Source organism: Drosophila arizonae, chromosome 5 (genome assembly GCF_054131065.1).
Source record: "Drosophila arizonae isolate 15081-1271.41 chromosome 5, UAZ_ARI_1.0, whole genome shotgun sequence".
Lineage (NCBI taxonomy): Eukaryota > Metazoa > Arthropoda > Insecta > Diptera > Drosophilidae > Drosophila > Drosophila arizonae.
Genome location: NC_142925.1, coordinates 8,018,725 through 8,038,519, shown reverse-complemented (window position 1 = coordinate 8,038,519; position 19,795 = coordinate 8,018,725). Strand labels below are relative to the sequence as shown.

General features: G+C 36.1%; 2 protein-coding genes across 16 annotated transcripts in view; both read right to left on the bottom strand.

Annotated features, from left to right (window-relative positions):
* Nucleotides 1-19,795, bottom strand: part of KCNQ (KCNQ potassium channel) — a 63,425-nt gene that overhangs the window by 1,057 nt on the left and 42,573 nt on the right. For 2 of the 15 annotated variants that reach the window (XM_089470287.1, XM_089470290.1), the window contains 18 exons: nucleotides 11,124-11,315; nucleotides 10,216-10,433; nucleotides 9,977-10,152; nucleotides 9,752-9,877; nucleotides 9,569-9,679; nucleotides 9,218-9,405; nucleotides 8,054-8,098; nucleotides 5,917-6,110; nucleotides 3,644-3,736; nucleotides 2,887-3,294; nucleotides 2,020-2,147; nucleotides 1,875-1,959; nucleotides 1,762-1,804; nucleotides 1,499-1,595; nucleotides 1,072-1,443; nucleotides 908-1,011; nucleotides 518-633; nucleotides 55-263 (listed from right to left, as the gene is read on the bottom strand). In XM_089470287.1, coding sequence (XP_089326413.1) covers nucleotides 55-263; nucleotides 518-633; nucleotides 908-1,011; nucleotides 1,072-1,443; nucleotides 1,499-1,595; nucleotides 1,762-1,804; nucleotides 1,875-1,959; nucleotides 2,020-2,147; nucleotides 2,887-3,294; nucleotides 3,644-3,736; nucleotides 5,917-6,110; nucleotides 8,054-8,098; nucleotides 9,218-9,405; nucleotides 9,569-9,679; nucleotides 9,752-9,877; nucleotides 9,977-10,152; nucleotides 10,216-10,433; nucleotides 11,124-11,315 — 2,905 coding nt within the window. Of the gene's footprint in view, nucleotides 1-54; nucleotides 264-517; nucleotides 634-907; nucleotides 1,012-1,071; nucleotides 1,444-1,498; nucleotides 1,596-1,761; nucleotides 1,805-1,874; nucleotides 1,960-2,019; nucleotides 2,148-2,886; nucleotides 3,295-3,643; nucleotides 3,737-5,916; nucleotides 6,111-8,053; nucleotides 8,099-9,217; nucleotides 9,406-9,568; nucleotides 9,680-9,751; nucleotides 9,878-9,976; nucleotides 10,153-10,215; nucleotides 10,434-11,123; nucleotides 11,316-11,404; nucleotides 12,428-19,795 lie in introns of those variants that run through there. The other 13 variants (XM_089470285.1, XM_089470284.1, XM_089470283.1 and 10 more) reach the window with 13 other exon arrangements.
* mlt (tubulin folding cofactor E like protein mlt) lies at nucleotides 14,561-18,485 on the bottom strand. The gene has a single exon (XM_018011165.2). It carries the CDS (start codon nucleotides 16,482-16,484, stop codon nucleotides 15,018-15,020), a length of 1,467 nt encoding a protein of 488 aa, XP_017866654.1. The 5' UTR covers nucleotides 16,485-18,485; the 3' UTR covers nucleotides 14,561-15,017.

Sequence of the window (19,795 nt, the reverse complement as noted above, 5' to 3'; positions counted from 1 at the left end):
GGCAAAGGTTAATTACGGCTTTATATAGATTTGATTTCTCATCTCGTTACTCACTGGGCTAATGGGTGTTATAACAATGGCGGTGCGCGTGGCGCACTGTAGGAGCGCCGTGTCCTCAGTGGACTCATCACAGTCACCATCCGCATCGACATCGACATCGGCGCCGATGTCGCTATCGATTTCCCACGATGGAAAATGCTCCATTTCGCCCTCACAATTTAGATCCTCCTCCTCGAAGTCCTCATACTCATCAATGAGTATAACTAAAGATATATACATATTATAGATTTACAATATTTTCTTTTGGAAAATTTTGAAAAATTTTGGATGATTGAGAAATTGATTTCAGTTTTTGTCTCTAAAAATAAAAGTTTCTGTTTAGAATTGATCAAATGATATGGTGCTTTATTGAAAAAAAAAAAACTTAGGAAATGTGGGAAAGTAGAAATGATTCTTTGGTGTTTATTGGTTTTGATGGCAAATTTGTGGCTCATAGTTCAGGCACGGCCTGGCTTACTTGAACTATCTGGCGGCGTTGGCTTCGCACTGGAATCCAAAGATTGTGCGCCCTCATCTGGCATATTGATGCGCTGCTCGTGTTTGCTATATGGCTCCGATGTGGATCTATGCAGGCTAGTTAATAATTACTCTTGTTCAAATATTTTTGTTTTAGATTTGAAAACTGTTTTTAAATGCTCTTGTAGAGATTCGATTGTTTTTATAAGTCTTACATCATATTTTAGATATACTTTTTAATGTATTTAAATGTTTCTTCATGGAGTATTTTTATATAATTATTTTTAATTATTATATTGTATATTATACTAAATTATTTTTAATCTAATCCTCGTCTCATCTGCAGGAGCATTTAAAATTCGATGACCTAGAAAGGTTCTCTTCCACTCACCTTAAAGTAACGCGTTTTTTAGTTCTATTCTCTAAATCAGTCATAAATACATCATTGTGCTGTTGCTGCTCAGGCGGTAGCTGATATGAGTTAAGCACGGAAGACTAGAATTATATGTCTATAGATCTTTGCGAATCTGACGAATGGAGAGAGCTATGACATACCTTTGTATTGGTCGCTGTATGCTGTGTATGCGGCATGGGTGTTTGTGTGGCAATTGCATCTGTAGTGGTTGTCAGCGTCTGTGTGGAGGTGAGCGCCGTCTCATTGCCATCGAGATGATCGAGAGCGGAGGCATCCGAGCTGCCAGTCGGCGTCGTCACCAGCTCGGGATGTACGCTCAGCGTTGCCGTTCGCTTCCATACATCGATCATGTTCTGATTGTGTGTGTGATGTGACAAGCTGTGACTGTGACTAGGGCTAATGGAATGTATTTTGGGTTTGGGATTGGCTGGCAACGGAAGCGCTAAGAATCTATCACGATCCTCCATATAGGCCTTGATCAATATATCGAGTTTCTCCTCAATGTCCACGACCTGGAATGGGAATGGATTTGAGCTATTTTTAGAGTTTATTTTTTTTTTTTTTTACCTGTCGCTCGACTTTAACCACACGCGAGGCTAAGCTGATTTTTGAAGCATAGACATCCTTGGCCTTGGAGCCTTGTTTGCCTAGGATCTGATCCAGACTGTGGGATAGAAGAATAAGGGAAATTGATGGGAAATTCAATTGAATGTAATATATGTGTAATATAATTGAGGAAGTTATGTAGATGTGATCTAAGTTTAAATGAAAATTAGGCTAGTTTGCCAAAAAAAAAAAAAATTAAAAAATGGTATATTAAGTATACGCACCGCAAATGCAGCATTTTGACGCGACCCAATAGATCCACGTGTCCTGTAAATAGTTGAGGAGTGATTTACATATATAAATATAGAATATTAAATAGATTATAAGCTGAACTAACCCGCCGCATACTGTTCCATAACGTCCTTGACGTCGTACGGTTTCAAGGCCTCCTTAAACTTGCGCCGCGCCACAAAATACTTGAGCTGCCAAAGGGAGTTGGAGTTGAAAATCAGATATCAATGTGAATTATAGGGTATACACACCTTGCGTATGAATCGTATGGCGATCTTGTGCCGATTTGTTAGCTGCGTGCAGCGCGGCTCCTCATCCTCATCTGGGGGCAATTTATGAATCAGAGAGATTGACTTGTGCGTTAGGTTTTGGTTGCTTGCTTCGCGCGCATGTTTAAGCGGCAATTTATTTGATTGGTTTTCATATATATTTGTTTTTTTTTTTTTTTTTTTTTTTTTTTTTTTGTTTGTTTTACATTTAATCAAGTCAATCCAACAACACACAATTAACACATACAAGTAGCGTTATACACACACATATGTATATATAGAGATATGCATATAGAGTAGTTAATATAGAACGTACAATAAGTATACAGATATTAGGTTAGTTACATTTATATCAAATCACAATATTATTATAGGGTATTTAAGTGTTTATGCTTGTTGGTATTTGGTATTTCTTTTTTTTTGGAGAGGGTTTTTAGGTTAGGAGAAAGCGTTTGAGATAAGCAAGCGTTGTGTGTGTCTGTGGCCATGTAGCGTTAGGTGAGCGAACAGAGTAGTTAAGGTGTTGAGGGAGTCCAGCAATGGCTATAACTCCCTAGATATATACATATATATATGTATGATACGTATACTACTACAAAGAGGCTAACAAAATGCATTTGAACTAATTTACTACGACAGAGTCTAAAGAGAGAGCGATAGAGAGAAAGAGACAAAAGAGAGAGCGAGAGCGCATGCTAAACCAAACCCTAGCCATTTACATAATATACACTGCCTTCGGGAGGGGCATATCGAGTCTAGCTGAAACTTAGGCTAGTTGCAAGCTGTTGTTGTTGTTCTTGTTGTACTCTTTTATTTTTTCAATTTTTTTACATTTTTGTTTTCACGCACTTGCCACATTGAATGCCCGCTCGCTGCCCGGCGCCAGAATATGCGATGCGGCCGCAAAGAAACGACCCGTACGACCGCGACTTGTGCTGGGGCTGGCACTGGCCGGATTGTTGGCATGCTGAGTGTCGTTCAAGCTGGTTTTCGACGGCTCGGCGCTCATGTGGCCCGCCTCCAGGTCCTGTGTGGGCGTGATGCGCGGATTGCGCAACGAAAATGTGGAGCCAAAGAAATCGCCGTGCAGAAAGCCGCAAAGGACAACGGGTATGGTTAGCATATTGGAGCTGGCCGCAACGGCCTTGGATGGCTCCGCGCTGGACTCTAGATTGCCCAGACTGGCGCTGCGTATGCAATTTTCCAGCTGTGCGGGCTCGGGCGTGGGCGTGGGCGTGGTCGTTGTCGTGTTCTTGGCTGTTGCAGCGTGTGGGTGTGTGGGTGTTTGAGTGTATTAGTGTGTATGTGTGTGAGAAAGCGCATTAGTTTCAGCTGTTTTTGGACCCTCCAGACCTTAATCACTTATTAAATTCTTTGTTCTCTTATAAAAACAAAATAACAAAACCAATCAAAAAGAACATTAACTCAAATTCAAATTCAATTTAAGATGCAACCACAACATTGACACAACCACAACACTCAATATAGGGTTATATATTTATATATATATAAAATATATAATTTTTTTTTTTTTTTTTTAGATATATATCTCAGGTGTATTTGGTATTTGGTATTTTGGAACCTGGGCAGGACCTTGTAGACTTACCGTCTGAATTTTTTATATTTTTTAAGCAAGTTGTTTCAGCAACTGAATCTTCGCTAAAACTTGGATTCATGGATTTGCCATTTTGTACTACCTCTGAAAATGTCAAACCAGATGTTAAAGTTGTTTTTTTGGATTTTAGTTTTATGTTGTTTTTTTTCTTAAATAATTTTGATTTTTTTTTTTTTTGTGCCAATCAAGTCAAATTAATGTTTCAATCAATCAATGCAGAGACACGGTAGTCTATATGGGTCGCACATTACGGTTACAAAAAAGGGTTTTAAATCAACACACACCAAAAACTTACAAAGGAATTTTTTGTTTTTTTTTTTCACATTTCAACTTTTAACATTCTTAAAAAAATATATAAAAAATTTCTTACGATTATTTTTTATTATTAATTTTTTTTTTTAGTTCTTTTGGCGGGTGCGCAAACATTTAACAGAAATACACTAAGAGAAAATATATATATCTACAGAAACGGTGTTGTATGTGCAGGATATTTAGTGTGTTAGAGATGAATATAGCAAGCAATTGGAATTATATGAGAGCAAAATTTAGTTGATATGCCTAAAATTTGTTAGTATAATTCCTATATAATATAAAGTAAAAAGTTTAGTTAGCTTTTGGTTGTCTTTAATTATTATTATTACTATTATTATTATTATTATTTTTTTTTTTTTTAAGTAATTCCTCTTCATTCTATACCATCTTCAGTTGCTCAAGCTCTCAGCCTATTTTCTTATGTCATTCGAAATGATTCATAACTTAATTCATAATTATTAATTGAGCAACTAATAAATTCCTTGTTGCAGCTGCACATAGGAATTGCTTCGCTTTCTTCTGCTTAATTCATCTACAGCCGCTTTCAATCTTTCAATAAAACCATGGGATGCCAATTGATTTCCTATAACAATTGTCATTTTGCTATATTAATAGTTGATTCATTGTCGTTTATTTTCATTAAGTAAAATTTATTGCTTTCAAATTGTTTGCATTCATAAGACGTTTGCTCTCTAAGCATTTAGATATGCAATTTAGATATTTATATAATATATAATGCAAAAAAATTGAAGATGGATGTAATATCAATTATTAAATATGTTTTAGAATGTATAATTTAGATTTTATTCAATTTGATTTTATAATTATTATTATTATTTTTTTTTTTAATTTTATTTTGTGTATTATTTATTTTTAGCTGCTTTTCGTTTTATAATCAAAGTTATATTTAGTCATGTTTATTTTTTGTGAAATTTTTCTCTTTTTTTTTTCTACTCATAGTTCGTTAAAAATGAGCGAAAAATAATATTTTTCCTTACTTTTACTATATATACTATTTGAATCTGATTTTGTATAATATTTTTTTATTTTTTAGTTTTCTTTAAAGTGTTAAAAACATAAAAAAAATTCACTAAGCTCTTTAGCTTTGTATATTCAGTGCTTGAAGCGTGCACGAAATGCGCTTTAAGTCCTTAGGGTGCAGTAAATTGATTTATTAATTCAATGTTTATATTAAAGCATTTTCACATCAGACTCAAGAATATAAATTAATTAGGCCGGAAAAAATATATATACACATATATATCGTTAAAAGTTGATATTAAAAATAGTTTGGCACAAAAGAGAAATTACGCTAAATATTTATTTTGTAATTTATGGCAAAAGCATTAAAGAGAGAAAGAAACAGGTTTGCTGCATTCCCAGTTGCCCCGCAGTTCCCAGTTAATTAAATCGAAATGCAAAATTTTTTTGATAGCGAAAAGCTGATGAAATGCAATTGCCTGCAGTGAATAGTAAATATTTGATTATCATTTGTGTAAATTGTTTTTATTGGTGCGATGAGCAGCGCAGAATAGCAAAAGGCAGATGGACTGAATCTGATATGAGTGAGTGTGGGTGTGGCTGTGTGTATGTATCTTGTTATAGAGTATGGGGTCTTTGCACAGATTGGGGGTACGAGTAGAACATGCATTTGGGGCCAAGACAAATAAAAAATCAGACCTTGTTATTCTTTGTTTATGTGTTTTTCTTTGTGGGTTATGCGTTGGTGTGTGTGTGTATGTGTGTATTTGTCTTTTGAATGTGTGCAAACAGAAATGGTAATAGGTTTCACTGTATTGGAATTATTTCATAACAACTGTTGACGGCAAAATCTTCAAACACGAACTCTCAGCCATCATCATGAATGCAAAACGAATAAAATGATTTGGCAAAATGAAAAAGAAAGAAAGAAAGAGAAAGAAAAGGAAATACGGCTTGTGGCCGCAACTCACCGAGATTCTCCACAGATGCGTTGATATCGCGTATGGTGCGCGTGTACCTGGTAGAGGCACGCGAGGAGCCGGGCGGCTTGGACAGACTGGAACCATCCGGACCGGGTGCCTGTATGGTTTGGCTCTTGTGGCGCCTTATTGTCGGCAAGCGGGCGACAAAGGATGTATTGTGCTTAAAGCTGGATGAGGCCCGTCTGTGTACAACGAAATATATCAATAAATATTAATGTAAACGATAAAAGGTGTAACTAGCAGAGAGAGAGAGACAGAGAGAGATAGATATTGAAAAAGTTTTTCAATAAGACGGGGGATAAAGTTCAGCGTATTATATAGAGCTAGAAGATAGTTGCAATAGGTTTGTGTGTGTGTGTGGGGGTAAGTGTGTGTATTGTATTTTAAGTGTGTGTGCTATAGGTGCTAGCCTGAAGTTGTGACAAATACAGGTGGCGAGCGCGGCGCAATGACAACAGCTGAAAGTCTACATTGAGCTTTAGATAAAGCTTGATAGGGCATCTAAAAAAAGCTAAAATTAGCTGAAAGCAGCTAAGCTGATAAACTAAATTGAGACTTTAATGCTTTTAAGGGTGCTCTAAATACTATTTGGCAATAGGTAGTTTTTCTGAAGCTTAACGGTCGATCAAAGTAATACTTGGGCTTGAAATGAAATTGATTTTAATTGAAATAAGTATGTTAATGGTGAAGCCGGGGCAGAGCTTTGTTATACTAATAAATGAAAAGTGCAGAGTTGCATGTTATGTAGCTATTAAAAGCTCACAAAAACATTTTACTTTTAAATATAAAAACTTTTGGAGTAGTGCTGAAACTTTCTTTAAGTTGTTTGTTTCCAAAGGCCTTAAAAAAATATATATAGATCAAAATATTTTTAAAATAATGTTAAAATGTATAGTTATTTATTTTGGGAAATCTTTAGCTTTAGTTGATTCGGAAAAACTCCTCCAAATATATTACAAGATTATAATAGCTTAAAAGGTGAAATTGACAAAAAAGCTTTAATTTTGTAAAGAGTTTTTTTTTGTTATATTTATTTTAGTTATTAAAATTGTAATTTTTTTTCTTTCTAAAATCAGCTGGCTGCTCTTAAGAAAGCTGTTAAGTGGAATTTATATTAAAAAACAGTTTCAAAGTTACAGTTTTTTTTTTATGAAAAGCTTCAGGCAATACAACAAAAGCTGATCAGAAGTTTTTAGTTTTTAGTTACAACAAAAGCTGATCAGAAGTTTTTAGTATCATTAGCACTTCACTTTAGTTCAAACTTTAAGCTGGTGTCATTGTGACATTAAAGAAGATTTTCTAGTGTGCACATGGCTTATATATATAATATTATTCTAGTGTGTGTAGGTGTGTGCATATTTCTTGTGAATTTAATTGTAAATAAACCAGAGAAAGAAAAGGAGACAGAGAGTGAGAGAGAGAGAGAGAGAGAGAGAGAGATAATATAAGGAACAAAATGGGAATAAATAAAGCATTTAAATTTCTTGAATTGAACTCACATGTTATTAATTATAGTACACATTGTATGCATTTATGTATATGTATGTGTGTTTTTATAATTAATTAATTATTATTATAATCGTTATCAATTTTTGAGATCACACAGCAGCAGCACAATGAGAATCAATTTGTATCAGATTGATTAATTTACTTATATCATCGATGAAAACATAAATCAAACAAATTGCAAAACAGAATTTAGCATAGATTATTGTTTAACAATAAATTGTTGTTTCTATAATTAGTTGGTTAACGCTTGTTAATTGTCATCTAAACATAGATACGATAGGGCATGAATTTGGAATAGAGTTAGAGATACGTGGACAGAGTTAGTCGGATAGGGTGCGTTAAATAGAAGCTGCGAATTACACAAAAATTAAAAACTTAACTCGATTGATGTGTGTTGGGATTATCTTAGTTGATTTTTGATTTGTTTAATGAGTACTTTGGAGCATTTTGATGCAATTGATGTTTTAATGGCTTGGTGCTTGATAAGCAAAATACCCTATGAAAAATATAAAACGAAACATGAATAGCATTTGCATTTGAAAACAATTTGCTTTTTGAATTTGTTGTGAGTATTTTTGTCGTTTTTTTTTTGTTTAAGTCTTTTTATCACTTTTACCTATATTCGGTTATGTTTTTTAATAATCGCTCCCAGTTTTCAGAACTGAAAAGTTTATATATATATAAAAATTATTATGAAAGAAAATGATAGAGGTACAGATAAAAAAATGTTGAAAAATTAAGTACGCTGAAACTGAAATTGTTAATCGATAGACGAAGTAGGGATCATTTTGGTTTTATATATTTCGATTTTTGGTTTGTTCTTGTAGGGTTATGTGGATATTATTTAGAGTGTATCATATAAAAATTTAGTTAATGCACTTGGTAGTACGTACACACTACACACATGCTATGGACCTTGGGTGTTGTCTAAATTGTATAGACTACAAGAATGATTATTTCTGCAGCGCCTTTCGCTGCGATTCTCATCAAATGTATTTACTGCAGTACGCACAACGTCTCTGTCACACTTTTTAAATACAACTCGGTGGGCTTGTTGTGTGTTGTATGTGTGTGTTTGTGTGTGTAAATAGAATAGAGTGTGGTGTGAATTTGTACAATAGGATTACATAAAATAACTCTTGATTGAAGAAGTTAGAAGATATGTGACGGAACTTTCTTAACTATTATTAAAATATTTTTGGAAATTATTAAACATGTTTAACTGGACTTAATCTATGGGAGAAAACTAAATAAACTGACTTAAAAAAAAAAAAAAAAAAAAATAGTCAAAATACATGAAAAGTTAAAAGTAAGATAGAATAAAAATATTTAGAAAAAAAAAAAATAATATGTCAAAAAAAAATCAATAAATTCAACTGAATGAATTACAAATTAGTTTAAATTATAATTAAATTGCTTATAATAATCATAGTATCACATAATATTTCTGTATATTTATAAATAAATTAAATAATTATAACTTGCATTTAAGACTTAAATTAATTTAACTAAAACTTAAGCAAATGTAAACCTAAAGTCTAGTTTTTGATGTTGTAGAACTCAAGAGTTATTTCATGTAGCTCATAATGCATAATTGCAATTGTTGCAATTGTCAGGTGTTGCAGGTATCAGGTAGTCTAGTTTACACTTGTCTATTGATTTTTTGCTGTAAATCCCTGAATAATTGTTGTATGCTAAGTGGGTGGGCAGTGCTATGCCCATGTCAGAGACTCTAACTGTGAATTGTGTGGGTTGGGTGGAAGGGGTAGTGTGTACTTACGATGCGGGCGGACTTGGCAGCGCCACCTGATGTATCTTCCAGGTGGCCACGGATACGGAATGCTCATCGGCCGCATAGCAGCGCCAAACGGCTTGAATGAGCGTCGCCGCCGGCTGGCGACGCCGTATCATGTGCTTCTGGCGCTGCTGCTGCTGCACCTTCAACGCAAAGCCGCTACCCAAAATGCCCTGCAATAAGTGAATTCAATGGATTGGCATGGATGTGTGAACAAAGAGAGAATGATGGAGATGATGATGATGTCGATGATGATGATGATATTCGGTTATTTGGTAGACGATATTCGGGTGTCCGGCCTTCGGTGTCCAGAGCATGAATTAACGATAGACTTACCGCAGGTAGCGCAAAGAACGAGATGCCCAATAGGGCACAGCACGAGGCAATCAATTTGCCCTGCCAGGTGATGGGCACCATATCGCCATAGCCGACGGTGCACAACGTTATCTGGGTCAAAGTTGAATAATTCAAATACAGTTGCAGTTCGTTTTATTGCTCTGCTCTCTTTTGGTTACATACCACGCCCCACCACAGCGCCTGGGCGAAATTGCTAAACTTTTCATTGACGTCCTTCTCCCACATATAAACTAGGAATGATGCAAAAATAAGACCTAAAAATCCAATATACATGGTTGTGATGAGCTCCTACAAAAAAAAAAAAATAAAATAAAATAAAGTAAAGTACAGAAGTAAATCCATATTTTACAAACTGCCTTTAACATGCATGTTAAATTCAATGCCTACCTGTCTATGTGCGTATACAACTGAACCGAGCAGCTTCCAGGTGCCACCGCGTCGATCCATGCGCACCATGCGCAGTATCTGAAAGAATCGTAAACCACGCAAGGCGCTCGTCGCAAACACCTGGCCAGAGGTGCCCATGCCTAATACTACAATTGAGGCTAAAATGGTGATAATATCTGGAGCAGACAAGTAATCCCATTAAAGAATATTTAAGGCAATATATTATAAATATATCTCACCTATAATACAAAATGGTTGCTTTATAAACTTAAGGCGTCCCAGCGTGCCCTGATAGCGCGATCGGCAGCCGGACGACCAAAGGCGCGCTCCAAACTCCATGGTAAACCAGATGACAACTATGATCTCCATGCGAAATAATATATATACAGCATCCTCCTCATATTCCTTGATGGTGGAAAACACGCTCAATGCGAGACATGTAAACACCATCAGAAATCTATAAAGAGAAAATATTATTAAAATATAGAATATTAACCAAGCAGAGGTCTAGACAGGGAAAACTAGTCAGTATTAATTATGTTATGCCTGCTAAAGTCAAAAACGAAAAATCATTTATATTGTTTTAAGGCAATAATTTGATTTAATGAATGATTTAATGAAAATGTTTTTAAAAATTCTATTTAAATTTTTTTTTTAATTTATCCTTTGAATTTATATTCTTTTTTATTATGTATGTATATATTTATGTATATAAATTATTTGATATATATATATATATATATATATATATATATATATATATATATATATATATATATATATATATATATATATATATATATATATATATATATATAATTTATTATGTATTAATTTTTGATATACACATTTTTTTTATTTTTTTTATTAATTTTTTTTTATTTATAAAATTTTTAATATTATTATTTTATTTATTTATTTATTTTTTAAGAATATTATAAACCCCTACTCACTAATTGCAACTACAGAAAAATTTCAAATTTGATTCAAGTTAATTGTAAAATCTGGTTAAATAAAAAATTCATTTAGACTTCAAAGATGAAAATCATTTGGATATGCAACTAGATGATCGCCTATGAATTCATGAGCGTGGAATACGGTTTTTTTTATTGGTTTAATATGGTAAATGGATCGTTTGTCTACTTACACCATCACATGATAGAATATGGCATGCAGGCCGCGCGGTCTCTCCAGAAAATTGTAGAGGCGACTTTGCATCCGCCGGTAGCGCGCATCGCGGCGATGTGTGCCGCGATTGTAGTTCAGCGGCTTCCCTAGGAGTGACATTCGCGGTTGCAGAAATTTTTGCGATTTATTTGGTCCCGCCGGTCTACATTTCCTACAAAAACAAATAAACACAATTCATATAGAGATGCTAGTTTGTAAAGCAATTGGGTTTTAGTTGAGTTGAATGTTGCATCATCGCACCGCTTGAAGCCTCTTATATCATAGAAGGCATAAACATCATTCTCTGGATCCATTTTAAGTGCATTTCCCCGCCCCAAAACACACACTTCAACACTTTACGAAAAATAACACAAATATATATATTTTTATAGTAATATATATACGGCTGATAATAGAGCTCGGAAATTGGGTATACGGACGTGTGTCGCGTTTGCCGTACAAATCACAACTCGATCGTTTGCTGAGCGCTACGAGCGTTTAAAACCTTCCCTGGCTATAGACTTTCCAAAAAACCTCCATGTGTAAATTTTATTAATTATCTACATAAACTGTTTTTCGCTATTTTTTTTTTCTACACACCTTGCATTTTTATGATCGTTTATTTGATTTGATTTTATTTTGCATTTTATTTTATTTTGTTACACCTGCGACTTCGTCATAAAATTGTCTACGTATTTTTTTTTTTTGCCAATACTTTTTCGCACATTTTATTTCTTTTTAGAGCTTGTCATTTTGTGGGCGTTTGGAGCTCCTTCGTTTAGTCACGATCTCTAGAGGTTTTTTCGATATTTCGTGTCGTATGCTTGATATACGTCATTAGCCATAAATGTCGACGCCTCATTTCTATATAAATTTTATTTTTTGGCAGATAGTTAATGCAAATATAGGTGGGCTGCCATTGATTGAAGGTGGGCGTGTGAGTTCGCATTTATGGCTGGAACAAATTTTGATGGCCCATTACAATTACAACTATGTATAGGCTTTATGATAGATCTATTGCTTTATTATAGACCCATTGATACATACGTATACTATATTAGCTAATAAATTCTAATATATTCTAAAGCTGACTTGGAGCCTGAGGCAGACACTGCATGCTGCATTGACCCAGTTTCTGGAGAACTTGTTTGCATTAGCTTCTGTTGCATGTAGGCCGACAGCCTACAGGCAGTTCAGGCATCTATCTGTATTCATTGCCGGCACACACACACACACATATACACAGAAAGGCAATAGGAAAAATTTGTGAAAAAATTCCCATGGCAGAATGTTTTGTGGCGAAGGCAGCTCTCAAAATGCCATAAACTTTGATTGATTAAAACATATTTCTTATTGAATACTTTTGCATATGCCAAATATTTGATTTGCCAAAATTGTAGTTGTTGCTTGTTTTTATAGCAACATTAGCCTTACAATATTTATGAGCATTTTTATTTTGTTTATTGCAGCAAAAAACAATCAAAATCAAATTTCTATCCTCAATAGAAACATTCTCCATAATAATGAAATTAATTTATTTATTTAAAATTCTTTAAAATTGCATAATTCATTAATACTCCTCATTAATTAATTTTAGGTTTTTGTTTTTTGTTTTTACTCTTATTGACATAATAATTCTAGACTGTGTTCTTTAATAGTTTGCATGTAAGTGTGTAGGTGCATTGGTATTTATGCAACAAGCTTTATGCAATTAATTTAGCATACACGCAGAGCTTTTAGCTTATTTAGCTTAGGCTCTATCAAATTGTTACAAAACACAACAGGTACAGAGAAATAAATTACTTCAAGAAATACATTTTAAAATTAATTATAACATTTTTTGGTTTCGATAAATTTATTAGATATGTATTTCAATATCAGCAAATTTATAAAAAATTCTTGTTTAAAAATTTTTATATTATTTAGACAATGAATAAAAAATTTTAAAAATAATTATAAAAAATATGTAGAATATAAAAGATTTTACAATAATATCTAAATGTTTTGCTTGCCTAAATCATAGTTTAAAATTAAATTATAAAAAATAAAACAATTTAATAGAGTAAGGTTTGCTTAAAAAAAATCTATATTCAGATATATTTTTCTTTTTAAATATTTAAATATTTTATTATTCTTTTCTATTTCTTTTATAAATTCTTGAACTAACACTCAAATGTCTTACATGCAATTTTTTGTTTGCAAAACAATCTTTTATAGTGCATATAAATGAATCGTGAGCTAATGCAATTTTGAATTGCTAAAACTTTAAGAACTTTTGTGGTTAACCATATAAATAAGTCCATTAAAACCATTTTGATTTGCATTCGCATAAAGCTTTGAATCTTTGCGCCAAATATTTGCGGTTCTCCTTTTAAGATCGCAGTCTAGAAGATCATAAACTCATATGTTCTGTTTATTCAGTTAAAAAAAAAGTGCCAATTAAAATAAACTATGCACAAATAACCCCAATCATAAATTCTGATTCATATTGCGATGTTAATTGTGTGTGGGAGACGCAGAACAAGTTTCAACTTTAAACAGTTTGCACTTTTTATTATAATCCAATAATATCATATAAAAGATGTGTGCGTATATATTATATATAAAGTATAAAATGCTTATTAAGCATGACGGAAGCTTTGGCTTAGATGTTGGCAATACATCAACAGATCGAGTTGTCGCTTGCCATAATTGAAAGCTTTTAGAAAAACGAAGCGGATCCCAACAAACGATGCGCGTGCAATACCAGAGAGTCACGAAGTTTTTATTTCATTTTCCTATACTTGGAGAGGGTATTATGATTGTTTCATGAAAAATGTAACGCAAGCGAGTTGCGTGCATGGCATAGCTAATAATCTATGAGTACGTAACTTCTATATATACCATTTCTACGTCGGTCAAGTCGCCATTTCGTATCATATTACTTTCATAGAAACTAGAGGTCAACAACAGAAGTTCTTTCACTCTTTGAATATTTCATAAGAAAAGTTTTTTTTTTTTTTAATTTAAAATTAACTTTGGGCTATGATATCATATAGCCTAGAACTAAGTGCTAAGGGAATTTTCTTACTTTTTCTCCCACGCTCTCTTATGTTTTCAGGCATATTAAATGACAATATTCTTATATGATAAGATTAAAAACTGTCATGCAAAAGCTCTCATCTTGTAATAAACAGCGTTCTCTAAAATGATATCAAAGTCCCATCTCCTAAAGGGTATTCAAACTTCAGTGTTGCGCAGCTAGACTTCACTTGTTTCACTTTTTTTCTCCCAACGAGTGTTCGTGACATAGACAATAGATCTAGCGCATATGTATTTCCTAGCACTCCAAACTGTATCTTATCGCAACGACAACTCCCAGCCAATCGATAACAATGAATCCATTAAAAACGAGAGAAAGAAAAACTCTGAGTCATATTTCAGCAAAAATTGTTTTAAATTTTAATATAATGCTTGTTTGTTATACTTAAGTATTTTGTTTTTAGTTTGTAGTTGGCTTAGGTTAGGATGTTAATTAAAATATATCTTTATATATGGACAAGTGTGTGCGTGGGTGTGTTTTACTTGTATGTCTGTGTGTGTTTTGGCCATTGAAATATATATACAGTAGATCGGTTTTGTCGGAAGGCGGTAAATAATTGTAAAAATATATACGATTGAATAAAGTTGTTCATAACATATATATGTCTGTATTTTTATATATATAGATAGATAGATATATGCATGTTGGTTGGGCTTTTGTATCCGTCAGTAAGAAGCTTGATACAAGATCACAAATTGTTGTTGCTCTTAGCACCGCTCGTTCACAAATGTAGCAACATTTCCAGGAATTATCATCATTCCAATAGTCCATCGATACTTCTGCCTTCCGGATTTACTTCTTGGCGTCGATAATGATCTCATCTCCCGACTGTATATTATAGCTGTAGAGTTGTTTATTGGGATACCGCATCTCCTCCGGCCCGAACTCCTTGTAGTCCTGATCGAGATAGTAGAGACGCATCTTGTTGGGCGCCAGTCCGATGAGCTTCTCCAGTTTGACCTTCAGGTCGTTGACCGTCAGATAGATGTCCACGAAGCGACTTTCGCTCACATCGTTGTACGTGAAGACGACCTTCACCCGCTTCTCTGGCTTCAGATTCACATTGACCAACGGATCCAATTGGCCATGCACCGCCAGCAGTTCGGCATAGCGTGCGGGGCGCTCCGCTTCCGGCTTGTCCATATAGTGACGCACAAAGGCACGTTCCGCATCGACGCGCTCGTCCACGCTGATCTTGCCGCCGCCATTGAGCATGGACACATTTGGCAGTCGTGCAATCAGCAGCTGGCGACGTTCGTGCTCCGTGCACTCCAGCGTCTCCCAGAGGGGCCAATGCTTGACGCGCAGATTCTGCAGCTGTTCGTATTTGGCCAGCTCATCGATGTCCGCCCAGCTATTGAGCTGAGCACAGCTCAGATTGAGCAGCTTGAGGCAGGGAAAGTATTTGTGGCACTCGCTGGCAGTGGCCGAATCCAATTCGGCTGTGTTAGACGCCTGCAGGGATTTGATAGGGCATTCGGCCAGCACCAGGGCCTCCAGGCGGGGAAACAGTCGACCGAGCCGACAGATCTCCTCCCAGTGCTCGATGGGATTGCCGGTGAAGTGCAGGGTCTTCAGAGTGCCATGTGCCTGGGTTAGCTTGCGACGACCCTGGCACAGGCTGCAACACGTCTCCTTTTCCGTATCCGCTTCCGCTTTTGCTTCTGCCTCGCTTCCCGTTTCTGTCTGTGGCACACACTGGCAACTGCCCTCGGCCGCCGCGTCGAGCAGCACGCTGGTGTAGTTGTTGAGGCTCAAGTGCAGCTCCTGCAGCACCGGCAAGTTCTGCAGCAGTGCATCCACACACATCCAGTCCAGGTAGGTGCCATTGAGCACCAGATTCTTCAGATTGATCGTTGGCGCCGCCTGCAGCGCACTGGGCACATTCATCAGCTGATTCTTACTCAGGTTGAGAAACTCAATGCGCGGCATATGCTTCAGTATGTTGAAGACCTCATGCCAGTCCTGTAGCTTGTTCTGTGCCAGATCCAGCTCACGCACACGCTGACATTTCTCCCGAATGCTGTCGAAATCGCCGGCGCAGTCGATGTCGCAGTCATTGAGCACCAGCAGAGCGGGCACACTGGTCAGGGGCGAGAGACGGGGTATAAATATGGAGAACTCCATGCGGCCGCCACATTTGGTAACTGTGAAATCATTGGGCAAATCGGAGCGCTTGTGCAGCTCGGGTTGATTGGCGTTCTCGAATTCGCATTCGGCGAAATATTTGCGCTCAAGCGCCTCCAGCAATGAGGGCATCTTGCACGCTCTCTTTGTCTGTGTCTATCTCCCTCACACTCTCTCACACAGTCACTGTAGCACTCTTAAATGCTGTCGCAGCGGCCAATGAATTATGTAAATTTAACTTTTCACTTTTTGTTTTGCTTTTGCTTTTGTTTTTGTTCAGGTTCAGCTCTGCGTTGCTGTTGCGTGCTGGCTGCGTTTAACTGCACTTTGAAGCTTTGCCTTAAGTGGTAAAGCTTTTACGGTTCTTGTTCAGCCAGTTGTGCTGTGCTTGTTCTTCTTCTTCTTCTTGCTGCTGCTGTCGCAGCCTCTGTCTCTGCCTGCTCCTTCGCTGCTTGCCTTTTGTTGCTTATTGATTTTCGGGAGAACTTAAGTTGCGTTTTACATTGAATTTCGTTATTATATATAGTATATATTATTTTTTGATGTCGTAATGCAACGTTTTGTGCTCTATGTTGTTGTTGTTTTGTTTTTTTTGCGCAGCGTTATTTTTTTTTTCCTATTGCAATTGTCGATTTAAACAATTTGCTGCGCACGTTTGTATTTGCCTTCGTTGTTGTTGTTGTCGTTGTTGTTGTAATTGCGCACTAATTTAACAAAATTTGTTGTTGTCGAAACAAAGAAAACCACAACAAATTGTTTTTATGTGCGTGTGCGTTTGTATGTGAGTGTGTTTGGAGTGTTAAGCAGGGGCCACTTGCCAGACTACCTGCTGCCCCGCTCTACGTCTCTCTTGTCTATCTCTTTCCAGCTGTCTTTCTGTCTCTGCGCTCAAAATATTCCAGTCAATGGCGTTTTACTACGACAAAAAGCCACCTCTTTGTTTTTGTTACTTTATTTTGTTGTTTGTTTGTTGTTGTTATAGTTATTGTTGTTTAGCTTTTCTAATTGTTGTTGTTGTTGTTGTTGCTGGTGCAGTTGCTGTTGCTTTGGCTGTTAGTTTTATTTGAATTTCTGATGGTGTCTCTCTCTCAGTCCGTTCGCAACGCCAGCAAACGCTCAACTAAAAACCACAACACAAGAACGAACTCGCCTTCGTGTGTTGTCTGTATATTCTTCTGGCCCGTTTTGCCAGTTGCTGCTGCTGCTGCTGCTGGTGCTCAGCTCGTCGTGTGCTTTTGTGCTGCTGTTGCTGTTGTTGTTGGCGCTGTTTGTTGTTTTTGTTTTTGTGTGTAGGTCGCCGTCATGCGCACAGGGGCGGATTTGCAGGAAGCTTTTGCGTTCAAATTATGGTTTGGGCGCTTCGAAAATAATTTGATTTTTGTTTTTTTATGCCGAAATTAGACGATGCAATAAGTTCTCATCTGATGTAAGTCTCCTGCTTATGCTACTAACGGTGCTGCCGCCCCTACAGCTCCAATCAGATAAGAACTTATCACAACAATTTTGATGACACCAAATAGAAATGAATAGAATATCTATCAATACGCATTTCGCGTGGCCTGTTTTGTTTCAAATTTCTCTTAATTTTTTTTTTTTTTTTTTTTTAATAGATTTTTCCAATTTGTGTGGCTAGCGCCCAAAACTGGGGCCTCATAAACTAGCCCATGGCGCGGCTGTAAATGTCTGATGACGACGACCTTGCGACGTAAATAAATATACATACGCTACATTACGAAATTGTATTTAGCTAAAGCAAATACAAATATTGTTGTGGTGCTTTCGGTTTTAAACAGTTTTTCTGGGGCAAGCAAGAAATAGAATTTGTAGAATTATAGAAATTTTGTTTTCTATAATAAAAACACATTTACAATGACCTTGTGCGTTGTGCACTTGGCAGCGGCCCTAGCTAAACACAAATATCATAGACTTGGGCGCCCTGTTATATGGCGAATGCGCTACCGTTTCCATTCCGTCTGGAAAACCAGTTATAAAGTCAACGGTCATGGGACAGTGAAAACGCGCTATAACAAACTACCCCGTCACGTAAAGATAAGAAAACTCGCGTAGCAAATTTTTATTATGATTGGCAGAATTTAACTGTAATCTAGGGGATGATTGCAAATGTGCAAGTATTTTTAAATTTCCATAGCCTTGGCTCGAATATGCCGTTACAGTTGTACAATGCGCCGCTGTTGTCGTAACAACTCAATGGGGTTCACTTTGTTGACAGCTTGAAAGGTGCGCAATAAGCGAGTGAGTTTTTACAGTGAGTGGGGGTGGGGACGGCGAATTGGAACAGTCAGAGAGAACACGAGAGCGGTAGTGAGAGCGAGTTAGCGTCTCAGTGAGAGAGAGCACGCGTCGTGAGCGCGCCAATTTACAAAGCTTATGGCGCACATACACAGCTGTGCTTTGTTGACGTTGTGACCAGCATGCAGAAGTACACACACTCACACATACACGCAAAAGCGAGCGCACGAAAACACAAACATATGTTTGTTTGCATTGACGCTGAAACGAAACTGCGCAGCAAGTTGAAAGCTTTCGACGCTCAGCTGATTGTGTTTGCAATGCATGCAGAGCTTTTCTCTCTCTCTTTCTCGCTCGCAGAGCTTTGCCACCATGTGCATGCCAGCTACAACAACAGCGAAAAACAGATGGGCAGCATTGTGACAATGGGGGGCCATAGCACGAGCATGGGCATGCCAATTGGGGGGCGTTACAAATTTGATTTGCACAAAGCATAACGTTTGACGCCTGCCTTTTTTATGACCCGACTCAATTTACTGCTGCGAATATTGAGCATTGTCACTGAATATGCGCGAGCATGCAGAAAAGATACAAATATTTCTACTCTTCTGTTTTCCACTTGGTCAAATAACAGAAAAAAATGCGAGGAAAATGTCTGACGAGGGTTTCAATCAATTTACATATGTAGATTTGATTATTGCTGTCACTGGCTTCGAGTGCTCCACAGAATGTGTTTGAGATGAATGCACGAGTAGTACTCTAATGCATATTTCTGTGTGTGGGTGAGTGTGTTTACTACATTTACATTTGTTGGATCAATAGATGCAGCAAAAAATAGCTAATAATGCAATTTCAATTGCAACAGATGTCAGCCCATAGATTTTCGTGTTACCATTTGCATTACACATTTTTGACATATTTTACAGAATGGAAATTTGTAGAGAATTTCGCAAAAATAATAAATAAACGTTGCTATTTTCTTGTTTGTTTTTATGTTTTTGTTTTTTGTTTTTTTTTCCAATTAAAAAGTATTTTAATTCAGAGCAAAATTTATAATTTATATATAGCAGCTACTATATATAGATATTATAAGTTTCATTAAACAATTTCAATCCAATATAAACATCAAAATGAATTAAATATAATTTATAAAAAATAAATAAAAAATATTGCAATCAAAATGTTTGTCAACT